The sequence below is a fragment of the Amblyraja radiata genome, chromosome 30, assembly GCF_010909765.2.
Source record: "Amblyraja radiata isolate CabotCenter1 chromosome 30, sAmbRad1.1.pri, whole genome shotgun sequence".
Classification (NCBI taxonomy): Eukaryota; Metazoa; Chordata; class Chondrichthyes; order Rajiformes; family Rajidae; genus Amblyraja; species Amblyraja radiata.
Window position 1 is genome coordinate 4,801,540 of NC_045985.1, and position 21,399 is coordinate 4,822,938.

A 21,399-nucleotide genomic window follows, 5' to 3' on the forward strand; every position below is an offset into this window, starting at 1 on the left:
TTCGTGTGTGTGTGTGTGTGTGTATATGTTACAAAATTCTTAAGGGGTTGGACAGGCTAGATGCAGGAAGATGCTCCCGATGTTGGGGAAGTCCAGAACTAGGGGTCACAGTTTAAGGATAAGAGGGAAGTCTTTTAGGACCGAGATAAGAAAATCATTTTTTACACAGAGAGTGGTGAATCTGTGGAATTCTCTGCCACAGAAGGTAGTTGAGGCCAGTTCATTGGCTATATTTAAGAGGGAGTTAGATGTGGCCCTTGTGGCTAAAGGGATCAGGAGGTATGGAGAGAATGCAGGATGGGGCACTGAGTTGGATGATCAGCCATGATCATATCGAATGGCGGTGCAGGCTCGAAGGGCCGAATGGCCTCTACTCCTGCGCCTATTTTCTATGTGTGTGTGTGTGTGTGTATATATATGTGTGTGTGTGTGTGTGTGTGTATATATATATGTGTGTGTGTTTGTGTATGTGTGTGTATATGTGTGTGTGTGTACGTGTGTGTGTACGTGTGTGTGTACGTGTGTGTGTGTGTACGTGTGTGTATATATATATGTGTGCGTGTGTGTGTGTGTGTGTGTATATATGTGTGTGTGTCTGTGTGTGTGTGTGTGTGTGTGTGTGTGTGTGTGTGTGTGTGTGTATATGTGTGTGTGTATGTGTGTGTGTGTGTGTGTGTGTATATATGTGTGTGTATGTGTGTGTGTATGTGTGTGTGGGTGTGTGTGCGCGTGTGTGCGCGCGCGTGCATGTGTGTGATGTTTGTTCCACTCTGACAGTCACCGTTTCAGTCAACTTGACACTTGCCGGCAGTCGCCTGAAAGATCACCCAAGTGGGACAGGCCCATCAGTGTTAGAGTGTTCGGCAGCCGGAGAAACTGAAGGAACGACCGTGTGTATTGAGTGACTAAGGCCGGAAGAAAACAGGGGACCCAGAAGATTTAATACACTTTTTTAAAATTTATTTTTCTCTCATTATACTGTTCTCATTTTATTTACAGCTCAATGAATGGGCTGTCAAGACGCGGAATTTCGAGTTAAATCGAGTCTGTCGTCCACATTTCTGCCCATGAGCCCGCTCCGGGAACTGATCCATTTTTTTTTTTTACACAACCGGATCGGGATCGGAGCAGATTCTCAGCCACTTGTTCTCGTCGCCGGTCCAGAAGAAAGGGTAAGTTTCTCGTGAATTTGTTGCCAGCGTAGGTGTGGGTGGGACTTGGTGTCCGCGCTGTGAAAGGAAATGCTAACAGGTTCGTAGTTGAGGCGACCCGCACTCGCCCGGGGATGGGGTCTGCCGGGAGGGGAACCCGGGCAAGGTGTTGACGTAGAAGCCCCCGCCGACCCGCCCAATGGTCCAGAATCCGTTCTCCGGGACCACCCCCACCCACCCTCTCCTCTCCACCGGACTCGGCTGCGACTCCCAGGCTCCAGATCTGGTCCCCGCCACCCTCCACCTCCCAGTGGCGCCTCCCCGAGTGAACCCCTCGGACCCCAGCACGCACGCCCACTCTGTGAACCTCTTGTCAGTATCGGTCACGCTGCTCCAGGTCCCGCTCAGCCTCACGCTCTTCCGATCCTCGGACACTTTCCAGTCTGGATTTGCCGTCTCTGGGTCCAAGGTCACGGTGGCTGGGAAGGCGGAGAAAGCAGAAACTCAGAGACATTTCAATGGACAATAAACCCGAAACGTCACCAATTCCTTCTCTCCAGAGATGCTACCTGTCCGCTGAGCTACTCAAGCATTTAGGGGTGGGAAGATTGCAACCTTCACGTGGTCCGCCCTGTTTCGATGAATGCAATCAACCCGGCGTGCACAATCAATAAGATCAATAGAACAAGTTGTCCTATGGTGCAACATAACTTTGAAAATACACAAAAAAGCTGGAGAAACTCAGCGGGTGCCGCAGCATCTATGGAGCGAAGGAAATAGGCCTATTCCTGCGCTCCATGGATGCTGCTGCACCCGCTGAGTTCTCCAGCATTTTTGTGTACCTTCGATTTTCCAGCATCTGAAGTTCCTTCTTAATAACTTTGAAAATAAATGGTTTCAGGACCTGGTGAGGGGGGGGGGGGGCATCCCTTTTATCCCTTTTATCACTTTTATATATCTTCAGCTCTCTTTTTCTCACTTTCTTTTTCTTGGCTTTCTCCTTACCACTTTTTCGTTTCTAAGGGTCTCTCGTGATCACTCTTTCCCGCACATCACTATTCTATCCAACTCTCTTTACTTTTCTTCTTTTTTAAGTTTAAAATATGAAGTGGTACATGAAATGTATTTTGTTATTTTTGGCTTAATCACATGTAATGTACACTATTAATTAAAAAAGAAAGAACTAGTTGTCCTCCAACTTTATGCTGTGCACGCCACACGCAAGAAGAAGACTTCTGCATTTATAACAATAGACAATATGTGCAGGAAGTAGGTATTCGACCCTTCGAGCCAGCACCACCATTCAATGTGATCATGGCTGATCATCCATATTCAGTACCACGTTTCCTTGCCTTCTCCGCATATCCCCTGACTCCGCTATCTTTAAGAGCCCTATCTAACTCTCTCTTGAAGTATCCAGAGAACCGGCCTCCACCGCCCTATGAGGCAGAGAATTCCACAGACTCACAACTCTCTGTGAGAAAAAGTGTTTTCCTCGTCTCCGTTCTAAATGGCTTACCCCTTATTCTTAACTGTGTGTGGCCCCTGGTTCTGGACTCCCCCATCATCGGGAACATGTTTCCTGCCTCCAGCGTGTCCAAACCTTTAATCATCTTATGTGTTTCAATAAGATTCCCTATCATCCTTCTAAATTCCAGAGGTACAAGCCCAGCTGCTCCATTCTCCTTCAGCGTATGACAGTCCTGCCATCCCGGGAATTAACCTGGTGACCTCGTACAGGTGACAACTGAACTGAAACTCAAGGCGAAGATAAAAGAATATGAGAGGGGACGTTATCCAGGGTTAAGAGCGTCGAGGATCTCACTCCAAACTGTCTTCAGGAAAGGTCCTCTGAATTTTTCAACTGACAGACTCCACTGGCGACGATTAGTTCTTTAATGCTCTGTCTTGATCTGTAAATATTAGGCAGAATTACAAATTAACCATAAAACATTCCCCGCCTCCCCTCCGAGTTGTATTAGGGAAACTGTCAAGAACTTTACATAGAATGTGGCCTACCGTAAATTCCGCCAGGATTCCTCCTGAAATAAAGAGGACAATCTGAATTGATTGGGAATGACTGTCCAAATAGAGTCACAGTAGTGTACAGCAAGGAAACAGGCCCTTCAGTCCATCTCTGACCATGGTATACTAGTCAAGTCAAGTCAAGTCACATTTATTTATATAGCACAGTTAAAAAACAACTCTCGTTGGCCAAAGTGCTTTACATTTGTTATAAGAATAGCACAACAAAACAGACTACATACATATATACATGTAGCCCTCACTCAGAGGACGTCAGGAAAGGCTTGGGAGTATAGATAAGTCTCTAGTCCTGACTTAAAGGAGTCGATGGAGGGGGCAGTTCTGGCGGGAAGAGGGAAGCTGTTCCACAGTCTAGGAGCTGCAACCGCAAAGGCGCGGTCGCCCCTGAGCTTATGCCTGGACCGTGGATGCTCAGTAACCCCAAGTCGGCCGATCTGAGGGACCTGGAGGTGGAGGAGTGGTGGGTGAGAAGACTTTTAATGTAGGAGGGGGCAAGCCCATTGAGGGCTTTGTAGACATAGAGGAGGGTCTTGAAATGTTTATGGAACCGCACAGGGAGCCAGTGGAGAGAGGCCAGGATCGGGGTGATGTGGTCCCTTTATCGGGTGCCCGTCAGGAGTCTCGCTGCGGCGTTTTGGACCAGTTGCAGGCGGGACAGGGAAGATTGGCTGATGCCAGTGTAAAGGGAGTTGCAGTAATCTAGGCGGGAGGAGATAAATGTGTGGATGATCTTTTCCAGGTCATCAAAGTGGAGGAATTGTTTTATTTTAGCTATCGTCCGAAGCTGAAAGACGCTAGCTTTCACCACGGCATTGACTTGTTTGTCAAATTTCAGTGCTGAGTCAAATATCACGCCAAGGTTTTTGACGTGAGGTTTGAGTAGTGGGGTAAGGCTTCCAAGGCTGCCTGCTATCATTTTCACTTGGCTGGTCCTAATTCACAGCACGTTGAGGATCCCACTTGGTCGTGCAGCCCTTTAAACCAGGGGTGGGCAAACTTGTTCTGCATAGGGGGCCGGGGCAGACGCATGTCTGTGAGCGGATGGCGGGCCATATCTATCACGTGTACACGTGGATCCCACCCCCATCCTGCCCCATATGGCTGGCATCAAATCACGTGTTCACAGAAGGTAGACAAAATTGCTGGAGAAACTCAGCGAGTGAGGCAGCCCTCACGCAATCCTTGCATGTCTCACCCGCTGAGTTTCTCCAGCATTTTTTGTCCACCTTCGATTTTTCCAGCATCCGCAGTTCTTTCTTAAACGTGTTCACTGAAGGTGCGCGGCCATGCCAGCGACTTTGCGCAGGATGCGGTGCAACCAGAGAACGGCCGCGTTCGGCGCGGGCACTCGGCGGTCCGGAAGATTACGGGAAAAGAAAAATCCGCCCACGGGCCGGATTGATTTCGGGTTACGGGCCGCATTCGGCCCAGGGGCCGTAGGTTGCCGACCCCTGATTTAAATCCTTTATAGCCATATTTAAATCTTTTTATTTGAATTTCACAGCAATTTGCATACATACTATGACAACAGACAGTGACAGTCAAGGCATAATTGTGCAACAGTATGTAAGCGACCCTCAAAGCCCTTACCAAAGATCTTATAGCGGAGCAAGATGGGTTACTCTCACGCAAACGTGTAGTACGCTCATGGGCGGATTCATGGGTGATTATGGGAGTCATTTTAGCAACCAGCCCCCGCCATCTTGTTCCGCCATCTTGTTTCCGGCCAAAGATCGGATCTTTGTTTCCGCAGCGGGGAGAGGGGAGTGCGCGGCCCGGGCAGCGGGAGAGGGAGTGTGGGGCAGCGGGAGAGGGGCATAGGAGGGGGGGGAGACATTGTAGTGTGGGGGCAGGCGAGGTAGTGCCGGGGGGGGGGGGGGGGTGAGATAAGGCTTAATGTGTGTGAAGTTGCGGGGAGGTTTACAATGTTTCTTATTTAATGTCCCTTGTCTAGTCTGAAATCAAGTTTATCATTGGATCAGAAGAAATATAATTGTGTGTGTTATATGATTATATACATTTATATCACATTCATGTATGTGTGTTTATAAACATTTTATTCTTTAACAAGAATTAACAGAATTATGAACTAACTGAATTATGAATCTAACCCTATATCACACACAAAAACTTCCCCCGCAATGTCAATTACCCTGCGAGTCGATGTCGGTTCCGGTTACTACAAAATCAACTCAAACACTGCTTGTGAGCCATTTAAAAAGAAATGATTTAAAAAACATTAAAAAAGACAATTACCAGTCAAATTTTATTCTTGACAAGAAGTATGAACTGACAGAATGATGAATCTAACCCCACACAAACTGTTGCCCCGCAACATTGATTACACTGCGAGTCGGGTCGGGTCAGGTAGGCTCCGGTTACTAAAATGGGCGTGGAAAAATGCCCAGGATCCCCTCCGTAGCTACTACACGTCAGCCCATTGCATTTAGCAGGAGTAGCCTATCTTGCTCTGCTCTAAGATCTTTGCTTACCCTTACCCACCTTCAACCCACCCGAATCAGGTCGGAACCAAACGGAGACAAACAACACTCACATACATACACACACACACAAATATGGTTAGATAAACGAAACAAAAAGTACTAAAGGGAAAAAAAAAAAAAAAAATCACTAATAACAGTAAATAGGTAATTAAATAAATAAGTGTGGGGAGGGGAGGGGGGGTTAAGGGGAGAGCAGCTGCAGTAGAGCAGAACAATGGTGGAGCACTCAGTCCTCTTCCGAGTCCGGGGACAAGTTGAGAGAGTTAACAAGTTCCAAGAAAGGGTTCCATGTATCTAGGAATGTCTTGGTAGAGCCTTTGAGAGAGAACCTAAGTTTTTCAAGCTTTAAATTGTAAAGCACCTCCTTAATCCAGCGGGCGTGTGTCGGGGGACAGGTGAGCCTCCAGTTAAGCAAGATCAGTCTCCGGGCTAACAAGGTTGTAAAAGCTAGGACCCGTTTCACCGCAACAGAGAGGTTGGTGTTGGGAGGGGTACCGAAAATGGCTGACAGTGGGTTTGGAGGAATAGTCTGGCCGTAGGCTCTGCTTATCAAGTTTATCTGCTTATCCTTTATAGCCATAAGATAGACACAAAATGCTGGAGTAACTCAGCAGGTCAGGCAGCATCTCATGGGGAAAACAGGATGGGCGACATTCCGGATTGGGATCTCTCGATCGGTCCAAATGCCCTTTTAAGACAGGGCGGCACAGTGGCCTGTTTTGGGAAAAGGGAAGTACAGGTACAATGGGATCTGGGGGTCCTTGTACATCAGTCAATGAAAGTAAGCATGCAGGTACAGCAGGCAGTGAAGAAAGCGAATGGCATGTTGGCCTTCATAACAAGAGGAGTTGAGTATCGGTGCAAAGAGGTCCTTCTGCAGTTGTACATGACCCTAGTGAGTAACTAGAGTTTAGTTTAGTTTAGAGATACAGCGCGGAAACAGGCCCTTCGGCCGACTAAGTCCGCGCCGACCAGCGATCCCCGCACACTAACACTATCCTACACACACTAGGGGCAATTTACAATTATACCAATCCAATTAACCTACATACCTGTACGTCTTTGGAGTGTGGGAGGCGACCGAAGATCTCGGAGAAAACCCACGCGGGTCACGGGGAGAACGTGCAAACTCCGCACAGACAGCACCCGTGGTCGCGATCGAACCCGAGTCTCCGACGCTGTCAGCCAGCAACTATACCGCTGCGCCACCGTTCCGCCTTACTACGTCAGCGACTCGCGTTCAATCCTGGCCACAGGGTGCTGTCTGGGTGGAGTTTGCACGTGTGGCAACCTGGGTTTTCTCTTGGTGCTCGGATTTCCCCCCACACTCTGAAAGACGTACAGGTTTGCAGGTTAATGGGCTTTGGTAAAATTGTAACTTGTCCCGAGTGTGTGGGATAATTGTTGGTCAGCACAGACTTGGTGGGCCGAAGGGCCTGTATCTGTGCTGTATCTATAGTAGTGTAAAATAAAGAGTTGTCATTTCATCTGCTTCTTTAGCTACCTCTGGCAGCTCATACGAGATACTGACTATCCAATGAGACCACACCTGGAGTATTGTGTGCAGTTTTGGTCCCCTCATTTGAGGAAGGACATTCTTGCTATTGAGTGAGTGCAGCGTAGGTTTACAATGTTAATTCCCGGGATGGCGGGACTGTCATTTGCTGAGAGAATGGAGTGGCTGGGCTTGTACACTCTGGAATTTACAAGGATGAGAGGCAATCTTATTGAAACATATAAGATTATTAAGGATCTGAAGAAGGGTTTCGGCCCAAAACGTTGCCCATTTCCTTCGCTCCATAGATGCTGCTGCACCGGCTGAGTTTCTCCAGCACTTTTGTCTACTTAAGATTATTAAGGGCTTGGACACGCTAGAGACAGGAAACATGTTCCCGATGTTGGAGGAGTCCAGAACCAGGAGCCACAGTTTAAGAATAAGGGGTAAGGCATTTAGAACAGAGACGAGGAAACACTTTTTCAGCTAGAGAATTGTGAGTCTGTGGAATTCTCTGCCTCAGAGGGCGGTGGAGGCCGGTTCTCTGGATACTTTCAAGAGAGAGCGATATAGGCCTCTTAAAGATGGGGGAGTCAGGGGATATGGGGAGAAGGCAGGAACGAGGTACTGATTGGGGATGATCAGCTATGATCACATTGAATGGCGGTGCTGGCTCGAAGGGGCCGAATGGCCTACTCCTGCACCTATTGTCTATTGATGAAGTTGCTGCTGAAGTCCCTCTTAAATTTATCACTTTAAGCCTGGTCCCCCTCGTCTTAGAATCTTCTACCCTGGGGTAAAAACGCTGAGCATCCACTTTATCTTTGGTCCCCTCATGATATTGTACCCTCAATAAGTCCACCCCTCAGCCTCCTGCACTCCATATTAAAAAATGCAATAGAAATCCAATAGTGGCTTGGCGATCGCTTCGCCCAACACCACCGCCCAGTCCGATCTAACCAACCTAATCTCTCGGTGGCCCAGCACTTCAACTCCCCCTCCCATTCCCAATCCAACCTTTCTGTCCTGGGCCTCCTCCGTGGCCAGAGTGAGTCCCACCGCAAATTGGAGGAGCAGCACCTCATATTTCGCTTAAGCAGTTTACACCCCAGCGGTATGAACATTGACTTCTCCAATTTCAGATAGCCCCTGCTTTCTCTCTCCTTTCCCTCCCCTTTCCCTCCCCTTTCCCAGCTCTCCCACATAGCCTGTGTTTAAGAAGGAACTGCAGATGCTGGAAAATCGAAGGTACACAAAAATGCTGGAGAAACTCAGCGGGTACAACAGCATCTATGGAGCGAAGGAAATAGGCAACGTTTTGGGTCGAAACCTGAAGAAGGGTTTCGGCCTGAAATGTTGCCTATTTCCTTCGCGCCATAGATGCTGCTGCACCCGCTGAGTTTCTCCAGCATTTTTTCTCTATTTTCAATAGAAATGACATCTAATTGCAAACTGCCTATAAATACAAATGATAAGTTCAGGAAAAGTTATGAAGGCGATTTATACCAATATAATACACAAAATGCTGGAGTACCTCAGCGGGACTGACAGCATCTCTGGAGAGAAGGAATGGCTGACGTTTCGGGTCGAGACCCTTCTTCGGACCCGAACCGAAACGTCACCCATTCCTTCTCTCCAGAGACGCTGCCTGTCCCACTGAGTTACTCCGGCATTTGGTGTCAATCTTTGGTTTAAACCAGCATCTGTAGACCATTCCTACACATGTATTCCGACTATACAAGGTCAAAGAATGCAAGCAACAGGAAGGACTGAAAATAATAAGGGATTTCCACCGTAAAAGAGGAAGATGTGAGATGCTCCAACAGTGAAATTTACATTTATGAAAGTGCACAGCAGAGTGGACTTAGTGAAGTTTTGAACTTGCAGGGAGAGGAAAAAATGAAGATTCATATTCATGAGAGACATAAGGAACTGCAAATGATGGAATCTTGACCAAAACACAAAGTGCTGGAGTAACTCAGCGGGTCAGGCAGCATCTGTGGAGAACATGGATAGGTGACGTTTCACAGAGTGCTGGAGTAACTCAGTGGGTCAGGCAGCATCTGTGGAGAACATGGATAGGTGACGTTTCTCAGAGTGCTGGAGTAACTCAGCGGGTCAGGCAGCACCTGTGGAGAACATGGATAGGTGATGTTTCTGAACAGGGCCCCTTCTTCACTTTATGCAGGAAGTCAATAGACAATAGGTGCAGGAGTAGGCCATTCGGCCCTTCGAGCCAGCACCGCCATTCAATGTGATCATGGCTGATCATCCCCAATCAGCACCCCGTTCCTGCCTTCTCCCCATATCGCCTGACTCTATCTTTAAGAGGCCTATCTAGCTCTCTCTTGAAAGTAACCAGGGAACCGGCCTTCACCTCCCTCTGAGGCGGAAAATTCCACAGACTCACAACTCTCTGTGAGAAAAAGTGTTTGCTCGTCTCCGTTCTAAATGGCTTACCCCTTATTCTTAAAGTGTGGCCCCTGGTTCTGGACTCACCCAACTGCAGGGGACTGAGGGAACCGCAGATGCTGGTTTAAACCGAAGATAGACACAGAAAGCTGGAGTAACTCAGCGGGACAGGCAGCATCTCTGGAGAGAAGGAACGGGTGACGTTTCCGGTCGAGACCCTTCCTCAGACCCGACCAGAAACGTCACCCATTCCTTCTCTCCAGAGGCGCTGCCTGTCCCGCTGAGTTCATCCAGCTTTTTGTTCCCTTCTTCAGATGGACTGTTTCGGGTGGGGAGGGCAGTGGGGGAGGGAAAAGCTAGAAGAGAGGAGGGGCAGGAAAAGGTAGGGCAGAGCATGGGGTAGTGGGGGGTAACTGCAAGGTAAACATAAAATGCTGGTGTAACTCAGCGGATCAGGCAGCATCTCTGGAGAACATAGATTGTTGGTCTTGGTGAGACCACACCTGGAGTATTGCGTACAGTTTTGGTCTCCTAATCTGAGGAAAGACATTCTTGCCATAGAGGGAGTACAGAGAAGGTTCACCAGACTGATTCCTGGGATGGCAGGACTTTCATATGAAGAAAGACTGGATAGACTCGGCTTGTACTCGCTGGAATTCAGAAGATTGAGGGGGGATCTTATAGAAACTTACAAAATTCTTAAGGGGTTGGACAGGCTAGATGCAGGAAGATTGTTCCCGATGTTGGGGAAGTCCAGAACAAGGGGCCACACAGTTTAAGGATAAGGGGGAAGTATTTTAGGACCGAGATGAGAAAATCATTTTTCACACAGAGAGTGGTGAATCTGTGGAATTCTCTGCCACAGAAGGTAGTTGAGGCCAGTTCATTGGCTATATTTAAGAGGGAGTTAGATGTGGCCCTTGTGGCTAAAGGGATCAGGGGGTATGGAGAGAAGGCAGGTACGGGATACTGAGTTGGATGATCAGCCATGATCATATTGAATGGCGGTGCAGGCTCGAAGGGCCAAATGGCCTACTCCTGCACTTAATTTCTATGTTTCTATGTTCTCACAACAACAGGGGACGTACACGCCACTGGGGTTAAATGGGACTACTGTTGATTGGGTGAGCTGCTTTAAATACCCGGGAGTCCACATCACAGAGGACAACCCACATGACATAACAGGAAAGCAGACTATTATCTAAATGGTGGCCGACTAGGAAAAGGGGAGATGCAGCGAGACCTGGGTGTCATGGTACACCAGTCATTGAAAGTGGGCATGCAGGTGCAGCAGGCAGTGAAGAAAGCGAATGGGTATGTTAGCTTTCATAGCAAAGGATTTGAGTATAGGAGCAGGGAGGTTCTACTGCAGTTGTACAGGGTCTTGGTGAGACCACACCTGGAGTATTGTGTACAGTTTTGGTCTCCAAATCTGAGGAAGGACATTATTGCCATAGAGGGAGTGCAGAGAAGGTTCACCAGACTGATTCCTGGATGTCAGGACTGTCTTATGAAGAAAGACTGGATAGACTTGGTTTATACTCTCTAGAATTTAGGAGATTGAGAGGGGATCTTATAGAAACTTATAAAATTCTTAAGGGGTTGGACAGGCTAGATGCAGGAAGATTGCTCCCGATGTTGGGGAAGTCCAGGACAAGGGGTCACAGCTTAAGGATAAGGGGGAAATCCTTTAAAACCGAGATGAGAAGAACTTTTTTCACACAGAGAGTGGTGAATCTTTGGAACTCTCTGCCACAGAGGGTAGTCGAGGCCAGTTCATTGGCTATATTTAAGAGGGAGTTAGATGTGGCCCTTGTGGCTAAGGGGATCAGAGGGTATGGAGAGAAGGCAGGTACGGGATACTGAGTTGGATGATCAGCCATGATCATATTGAATGGCGGTGCAGGCTCGAAGGGCCGAATGGCCTACTCTTGCACCTAATTTCTATGTTTCTATGTTTCTATGACATGGACAACACACACTGCAGCACTGGTGAGAAAGGCCTTTACCACCTCAGGCAGCTGAGGAAATTCAAAGTCTCTCTGGTTTGGGAACAGCTCTGCCCAGGACAGGAAGGCTCTGCAGAGAGTAGTGCGTTTGGCCGAACGCACCACGGGAACTGCACTCGCCCCCCCTGCACGACCTATACACCAGGAGGTGCAGATCCAGAGCCAGCAACATTATGGGGGACCCCAACCCCCCCAGCAACGGACTGTTCCAGCTGCTACGGTCAGGCAAACGCCTCCGCTGTCAAACAGAGAGGATGAGACTGATTTTCTTCCCACAGGCCATCAGGACTGTAAACTCTTATCTCACCAGGGACTCATTTACTGTTGTGTTGTGTCTTTTTGTAAACGTAAATACTGGTTCTGTTCTGTTGTTTTGCACAATCCGCATCATTGCCACTTTCAGGACTTTCATATGAAGAAAGACTGGATAGACTCGGTTTGTACTCGCTAGAATTTAGAAGATTGAGGGGGGATCTTATAGAAACTTACAAAATTCTTAAGGGGTTGGACAGGCTAGATGCAGGAAGATTGCTCCCGATGTTGGGGAAGTCCAGAACAAGGGGTCACAGTTTAAGGATAAGGGGGGAATCTTTTAGGACCGAGATGAGGAAAACATTTTTCACACAGAGAGTGGTGAATCTCTGGAATTCTCTGCCACAGAAGGTAGTTTAGGCCAGTTCATTGGCTATATTTAAGAGGGAGTTAGATGTGGCCCTTGTGGCTAAAGGGATCAGGGGGTATGGAGAGAAGGCAGGTACAGGATACCGAGTTGGATGATCAGCCATGATCATATTGAATGGCGGTGCAGGCTCTAATGGCCGAATGGCCTACTCCTGCACCTATTTTTTTATGTTTCTATGTTTCATTTCACTGTACATCTTGTATGTGTATGTGACAAAGAAAGTTGACTTGACTTGTTGACGTTTCGTGTTGGGAACCTTCTTCCGGACCTGAAACGTCACCTATCCATTTTCTCCAGAGATGCTGCCTGACCCATTGAGTTGCTTCAGTAGGTCTGGCCCTTCATTATCAACATCATTCCGTGCACGCTAATTGAACGAATCACTATCCTTGCCTTCAGGAAGAGGATCCCGTCTTTCTGCTCCACCTGCTCCTGGAACTTCTGCAGCTCGCCGTGAATTAATTTTGAACGCTCCTGGATTTCCTGAAGATTTTTCTCCATTGCTCCCAGGATCTCTCCCTCGTGCAGTTGCAGGTTGCCGGTCAGATGTTCCTCCTTCTCGGTGAGAAACTGGTGCATTTCGGCAAACTCGGAGGTGATGCGGGTCTTCAGACTGAGCGACTGATCCTGCAGAAGGAATTGCGGCAAACGGTAACAAAGCAGCGGACTCGCATTAAAACGCGGGTGGACTTAAGTGGGTGGGCAACGGTGCCCGCTATTCCCGACTGCCCGCTATCATAAAGGGCGTCACAGTGCCGCAGCGTAGAGTTGCTACCTTACAGCGCCAGTGACACTGCGCCACTATAACCAAAATAAGGTATAAAGGGGTCCGTAATACTGAGAGTTGTGTGTGGTACAAAACATACACACGCACACACACAGCGGTGGGAGATTGCAACCTTCAGGTGGTCAGCCCTGTTTCGACTAATGCAATCAACCTGACGTGCACAAACATATAGATCAAATAGAACAAGTTGACCTACACCTTTTGGCTGTGCATGCCATACACACATATACACAGACAGACATATACACACACACACACACACACATATATATATGTGTGTATATTATATATAGATATATATATATATATATAATCTATATATATATATTATAGATATATTATATATATAGATATATTATATATATAGATATATTATAGATATATATATATGTGTGTGTATATATATATATATATATATACTATATATATATAATATATCATATATCGTGTGTGTGTATATATTATATCTATGTGTGTGTGTGTATATTATATATAGATATATATATATATGGTGGTGTATAGATATAGAATATACGACCACACATACATAGATATACAAAAACATAAATATAAACACACATATATACACACACACACATTATATATATATAATATATATATTATATATATATATTATATATATATATATATATATATATATATATATATATATATATATATATTTATTATATTATATATATATGTGTGTGTGTGTGGTGTGTTATGTATGGCTGTGTAGATGGGTGTATGGCACACTGTGTATGTGCGTGTTATATGTATGTGTGTGATGACGTATGGGTGTGTATATGTATGTGTGTATGTGTATGTGTGTCGTGATATAGGTATGATGTGCTAGTGTGTGTAGGTATTTAAGTGTGTATGTGTGTATATAGAGAGATAGATATATATATATATATATATATATATATATGTGCATATATATATATATATACACACACACACACACACACACATATATATATATATATATACACGCACACACATATACACACACACATACACATATACCCACACATCACACACACACCTGGGGGAGGGAGGGGGGCGGAAAGACACATTACCCTAATCTCAGCGATCTTCTGTTTCTGCTGTTGCTCTATTTCCAAAATCGCCCATCTCTTCTCTTCCAGAGTGTCTAAGAAACCCTTCGCCTGGCCCTTGAATTGGGAGAGAAAGGAAAATAGGATTAAGAGCCAAGGGTCAAGAGTGTTTTATTGTCATAGGTCACAGATAGAACAATGAGATTCTTACTTGCAGCAGCACAACAGAATATGTAAACATAGTACACTGTAAACAATATAATAAACATGAAAAAAGTTCAGTGTGTATATATATACACACACACGTTCTCTCACACACACATTTGTTCTATACAGAGATGATGCCTGTCCCGCTGTTACTCTAGCATTTTGTGTCCATCTTTTATATACATACACACACACACACATATATACATATACACACACATACAAATATAGACACATGTACACATATACATATATACACATACTTACACACACATACACATATAAACGCATACATATACACACACACACACAAACACATACATATACACTCACATAAACACACACACATAAACACACATACATATGCACATATATATATATACATAAATATACACACACACGTTAAAATACATACACACACATATGCACATGCATACATATATACACACATACATACACATATACATAAACACATACATATACACACACATACATATATACATACACACACATATCTCCAAAAAGCATAAAAATCTGGTGTGCAAATATGTCACCTTGTAGATTTCCACAGCTTCATTAACCGGCATGAAGCGATGGTCTCTGTGTTCCCGGGCGTCCCTGCAAGTATAACAGATCAACTTCTTGTCCGTTTCACAAAACAGCTTCAGTTCCTCCCAGTGCTCCTCGCAGAGTATTTTGTTCCCTTTTTCTTTGGACATCAGGTTCAGTTTCCGTGCTTTGTTCGCCAAGTTAGCCAAGGCCCGACTGGCGATGAGATTCCTCCCTTGAAATTCCTCCCTGCACTCGGGGCAATAGTTGGGCTCTTTCTCCTTCCAGCCATCCATGATGCAGGAGCGGCAGAAATTGTGGCCACACTCCAGTGAGACGGGGTCGGTGAAGAAGTTGAGGCAGAGGGGGCAACTTAAATACTCTGTCAAACTATCGTCCGGCTGGGCCGAAGCCATGTTTATCTCCAGCACTGGTGACCAAAGGATCTGGTGACTCAAGGGTGAAAAAAATCCTGCAATTGACCGGTTGGAGGGAGGGAGAGAGGAGAGAGGGAGGGAGAGAGGGAATGGGGGAAAGAGGGAGGGAGAAAGGGAGAAAGAGGGAGGAGGGGTGAGAGAGGGGGGAGAGGGAAGGAGAGAAAGAGGGAGTGGAGATAGAGAGGGAGAGAAAGAGGGAGCGAGGAGGGAGAGAGGGAAGGGGAGAAAGAGAGGGAGAGGGAATGGGGGAAAGAGGGAGGGAGGGAGAAAGAGGGAGGAGGGGTGTGAGAGGGAGGGGAGAGGGGGAATGGGAGAAAGAGGGAGATAGGGAGGGAGGGAGGAAGAGGGAGAGGAGGGAGAGAGGGAAGGGGAGAACGAGAGGGAGAGGGAATGGGGGAAAGAGGGAGAGAGGGGGGGAGGGAGAAAGGGAGAAAGAGGGAGGAGGGGTGAGAGAGGGAAGGAGAGAAAGAGGGAGTGGAGGGAGGGAGGAAGAGGGAGAGAGGGAAGGGGAGAAAGAGAGGGAGAGGGAGAAAGAGGGAGGAGGGTGTGAGGGGGAGGGGAGAGAGGGAATGGGAGAAAGAGGGAGGAGGGGTGAGAGAGAGGGGGGGGAGAGGGAGAGTGAAGGAAGGGGAGGGAAAGAGAGGGAATGGGAGAAAGAGGGAAGGGGCGAACGAGGGAGAGAGGGAAGGGGGAGAGAGAGGGAAGGGGAGGGAGAAAGAGGGAAGGAGAGGTGTAGAAAGAGGGAGAGAGAGGGGGAAGGGGAGAAAGAGGGAGGGAGGGAGGGAAGGGGAGAGGGAGGGAGAGGGGGAGAGAGAGAGTGTGGGTGTGCGGGAGGGGGAAGAGAGAGAGAGTAAAAAATAAATCAGCGTCAGATTCCTGCAATTCACCGGTTATGCGCTAAACGCGCTGCATTTCTCAAGAGGAGAGGGAGGGGGAGGAGGGGGAAGGGAGGGAGAGGTGGTGGAGAGCAAGGATCTTATAGCTATAAGATCTTTGGTGGAGAGACTCGGGAGAAGTAAGAGAGGGGAGGAGTGGGAGAGAGAGAGAGAAAAAGAGTGAGAGGGGGTGGAGAGAGAGAGGGGAGGAAGAGGGGAGAGAAAGAGGGTGGGGGAGAGAGTGTAAAACTAATCACACAGAGAGTGGTGAATCTCTGGAACTCTCTGCCACAGAGGGTAGTCGAGGCCAGTTCATTGGCTATATTTAAGAGGGAGTTAGATGTGGCTCTTGTGGCTAAGGGGATCAGAGGGTATGGAGAGCAGGCAGGTACAGGATACTGAGTTGGATGATCAGCCATGATCATATTGAATGGTGAATGGTGCCGGCTCGAAGGGCCGAATGGCCTACTCCTGCACCTAATTTCTATGTTTCTATGTAATCAGTTCCAGATTCCTGCAATTCACCGCTTATGTGCTAACGCGCTGCATTTCTCAAGAGGAGAGGGAGGGGGGAGGGGAGAGAGAGAGGGACGGGGGGAGGAGGGGAGTAGGAGGGAGGGAGATGGGGAGAAAAGATAGAGGGGGAGAGAGAGTAAAAAAATCAGCTTCAGATTCCTGCAATTCACCGGCTAGGCGTTGAACGCGCTGCATTTCTCAAGAAGCTGGAGTAACTCAGCGGGACAGGCAGCATCTCTGGAGAGAAGGAATGGGTGGCGTTGAAACATATCAAACATATTAAATTATTAAGGGTTTGGACACGCTAGAGGCAGGAAACATGTTCCCAGAGTCTGAAGAAGGGTTTCGGCCCGAAACGTCGCCTATTTCCTTCGCTCCATAGATGCTGCTGCACCCGCTGAGTTTCCCCAGCAATTTTGTGTACCTTCGATCTTCCAGCATCTGCAGCTCCTTCTTGAACAACAGGTTCCCGATGTTGGGGGAGTCCAGAACCAGGAGGCCACAGTTTAAGAATAAGGGGTAAGCCATTTAGAACGGAGACGAGGAAACACTTTTCCACCCAGAGAGTGTTTGTGAGTTTGTGGAATTCTCTGCCTCAGAAGTTTGGTCCCCCTGCTCTCCCCGCAGTACCGCTTGCCAGCAGCAGGTTGGGGTGCTGCGCCGAGAAACTGCACCGACCTTCACCTGGAGAACAAGACACACAAAATGCTGGGGCAACTCCGCAGGTCAGGCAGCATCTCTGGAGAACATGGACCATGGGACTGATTGGGGGGTCGGGGTTGAAGAAAGCCCGGAAGAGGGGAGAGGCAGGACAATGTCTTTCAAAGTCTACAGAGAGATTTATGCCAGTTGGAAGAGTGGGCTGAAAGATGGCAGATGGAGTTTAATGCTGATACGTGTGAGGTGCTACATCTTGGCAGGACAAATCAAAATAGGACGTACATGGTAAATGGTAGGGGATTGAAGAATGCAGGTGAACAGAGGGATCTGGGAATAACTGTGCAGTTTCCTGAAAGTGGAATCTCATGTAGATAGGGTGGTAAAGAAAGCTTTTGGTGTGCTGGCCTTTAAAAATCAGAGCATTGAGTATAGAAGTTGGGATGTAATGTTAAAATTGTACAAGGCATTGGTGAGGCCAATTCTGGAGTATGGTGTATAACCATATAACCATATAACAATTACAGCACGGAAACAGGCCATCTCGACCGTTCTAGTCCGTGCCGAACACATAATCTCCCCTAGTCCCATATACCTGCGCTCAGACCATAACCCTCCATTCTTTTCCCATCCATATAACTATCCAATTTATTTTTAAATGATAAAAACGAACCTGCCTCCACCACCTTCCCTGGAAGCTCATTCCACACAGCTACCACTCTCTGAGTAAAGAAGTTCCCCCTCATGTTACCCCTAAACTTCAGTCCCTTCATTCTCAAGTCATGTCCCCTTGTTTGAATCTTCCCTACTCTCAGTGGGAAAAGCTTTTCCACGTCAACTCTGTCTATCCCTCTCATCATTTTAAAAACCTCTATCAAGTCCCCCCTTAACCTTCTGCGCTCCAAAGAATAAAGCCCTAACTTGTTCCCTTCTGCGCTCCAAAGAATAAAGCCCTAACTTGTTATAATTATAATTTTGTATAAGTAAGTATAATTTTGGTCGCCTAATTATAGGAAGGACGTCAACAAAATAGAGAGAGTACAGAGGAGATTTACTAGAATGTTGCCTGGGTTTCAGCAACTAAGTTACAGAGAAAGGTTGAACAAGTTAGGGCTTTATTCTTTGGAGCGCAGAAGGTTAAGGGGGAACTTGATAGAGGTCTTTAAAATGATGAGAGGGATAGACAGAGTTGACGTGGATAAGCTTTTAGGCGAGGAGGTGGGGGAGGAAGAATGGAGGGTTCAAAAGCCATGACAAATTCTTGCTATTGAGGGAGTGCAGCGTAGATTTACTAGGTTAATTCCCGGGATGGCGGGACTGTCATATGCTGAGAATGAAGCAGCTGGGCTTGTATACTCTGGGGTTTGAAGGATGAGAGGGCATCTCATTGAAACATGTAAGATTGTTAAGGGCTTGGACACGCTAGAGGCAGGAAACATGTTCCCGATGTTGGGGGAGTCCAGAACCAGGGGCCACACACAGTTTAAGAATAAGGTTTAAGCCATTTAGAACGGAGATGAGGAAACACTTTTTCTCACAGAGAGTTGTGAGTCTGTGGAATTCTCTGCCTCAGTGGAGGCCGGTTCTCTGGATACTTTCAAGAGAGCTAGATAGGGCTCTTAAAAATAGCGGAGTCAGGGGATATGGGGAGAAGGCAGGAACGGGGTACTGATTGTGGATGATCAGCCATGATCACATTGAATGGCGGTGCTGGCTCGAATGGCCGAATGGCCTCCTCCTGCACCTATTGTCTATTGTCTGTTGACCACGGGTGACGAAAGGAGGAAGATGACTGAACTTTATTTCCTTCCATCACAGTGAGGAATGTGGATTCCACTCTGGTGGATGCTTATGTTAAATTATTGTGTATATTGTTCTATTTTACTTGTATGGCAATATGGTAACTCAAATATCACTTTACCTTAATTGGTGAATGTGACAATAAATGTGAACGGGAACTTAAACTACAGGGTGGAAATGAAACAGATTTTAATCACATTCTCGATCAAGCTTGTAATAACTTTGTACATGAATGTGTCATTTGGCACTGGGTATTGCAACAGGTAAGAATGTCATTTCACTCAGCAGTTATAGCCCATCACTAACTTGATACTCGTGTGGTGGGAGAATGTAATTCATGCATTGTCCTTAGCTGTCAATGTGGAAGAACTCTCTGCCTGGTAATTTTTGACAATTTTCTTTTTCATTCTTTTTTAAGTTAAAATATTTCCCCCCCGCCCATGGCTTCTATATACCAAGTGCTGGAGGAACTCAATGGGTCAGGTAGTACTTGCTGAGGGATTGCATGAATGACATTTCGGGTCGGGACCCCTCTGGGCCTGTCCCACTTAGCCGATTTTTTTGGCGACTGTCACAGTCGTAGCAGGTGGCCGAAAAACCGATGACTGGACCCCCCCTTCGACAACGTCTACACCAATGTCTACAACAACCTACCACCTAGTCGACGCCAAGCTACAGCAAGCAACCCATTAGGATGTCCACCTACGACCAAACCTACGTCCACCCACGACAAGCTGCGACAACTGAAGACAACTTAAGGCAATTCAGTCGCCGTTACCTGTCGCCGGTTGACGTAGCCAATGGAATTCACCAAAGTCAGCACCGGCAACAACCTACGCCATCCCGGCAGCACCTACGTCAGGAGAAGTCAAGCTACGCGCATTGCCGTAACGCCGAAAAGTTTTGAAACTTTCAAAATCCAGCTCTGACATGAAAAACGCCGCGACTCTTTGGGCGACTTGAGATGACTCAGGACCATACAGGCTACACCCCGGCGACCATGTAGCGATAGCCTAGCCGTCTGTAGTCACCTCAAAAAATCACCTAAGTGGGACAGGCCCATGCTGGCGACTTTTTAGGCGACTGCAGGAGAATATACAGCCGCCACATGTTGGTTGCCGGGGAGTGGCCTTCATGGTCGTGAGGAGTTCCCGCGTTTCGGAAACTAGTCGCGGCCTCATTATGGTCGCCGTGAATTTTTCAACATGTTGAAAAATTAGCGGAGACTAGAGTGAAGCCGCCATGGAGAGTAGCAAGAATTCCCGAGCCGTACGTGGGTCGGCAGGAGTTCCTAGTGGGTTGCCAGGAGGTCGAAGGTTCTCGTAGGTTTTAGCCGGTGCTGACCGGTGAATTTCATTGGCTCATTGAGGGAGAAAAAAACGTAAGCAGTAGTTTTCAGAACCGAGGCTAATCGACCGGTAACGTTAAATGTCCGCCGAGCTTCACAGCCGTGTATCTCTGGCTTCTTAAAAGTTGTCTCTACTCCTTCTCCCCCCTTCTTTTAAAGGACTTACTGTACACTGTGCTTTAGCCGTCTTAATTACAGCGGCAACCTTCCTGGTCATCGCGGTGTGTGTGTCTGTATCACCTTGGCTTTGCACCGTGTGAATTTCACTCAGACAGCTCTCCCCTCACTTGCCCTGTCCCCCGCCTGCATTACGGGCTGGTGAAGGAAGCGGTGTGTGTGTGTGTGTGTGTGTGTGTGTGTGTGTGTGTGTGTGTGTGTGTGTGTGTGTGTGTGTGTGTGTGTGTCTGCCTGTGTGTGTGTGTGTGTGTGTGTGTGTCTGCCTGTGTGTGTGGCTGCCTGTGTGTGTGTGTCTGCCTGTGTGTGTGTGTGTCTGCCTGTGTGTGTGTGTGTGTCTGACTGTGTGTGTGTGTGTGTCTGCCTGTGTGTGTGTGTGTGTGTGTGTGTGTGTGTGTGTGTGTCTGCCTGTGTGTGTGTCTGCCTGTGTGTGTGTGTGTGTGTGTGTCTGCCTGTGTGTGTCTGCCTGTGTGTGCGTCTGCCTGTGTGTGTCTGCCTGTGTGTGCCTGTGTGTGTGTGTGTGTGTCTGCCTGTGTGTGTGTGTGTGTGTCTGCCTGTGTGTGTGTGTGTGTCTGCCTGTGTGTGTGTGTGTGTGTGTGTGTGTGTGTGTGTGTGTGTGTGTGTGTGTGTGTGTGTGTGCGCGTGTTCCACTCTTGACAGTCGCCGGCAGTCGCCTGAAAAATGATTTA

The 21,399-nt window shown here is 47.4% G+C and overlaps 1 protein-coding gene across 1 annotated transcript; it reads right to left on the reverse strand.

The window, feature by feature from the left end:
• Positions 1-2,955: 2,955 nt before the first annotated feature.
• On the reverse strand, positions 2,956-16,906 carry LOC116989790 (nuclear factor 7, brain-like). The gene is made up of 6 exons (XM_033047372.1): positions 16,879-16,906; positions 14,909-15,375; positions 14,169-14,264; positions 12,693-12,926; positions 3,171-3,193; positions 2,956-3,064 (listed from the first exon to the last, which is right to left on the reverse strand). Exons 2-6 carry the CDS (start codon positions 15,317-15,319, stop codon positions 2,989-2,991), a joined length of 840 nt encoding a protein of 279 aa, XP_032903263.1. The 5' UTR covers positions 15,320-15,375; positions 16,879-16,906; the 3' UTR covers positions 2,956-2,988.
• Positions 16,907-21,399: the final 4,493 nt, after the last annotated feature.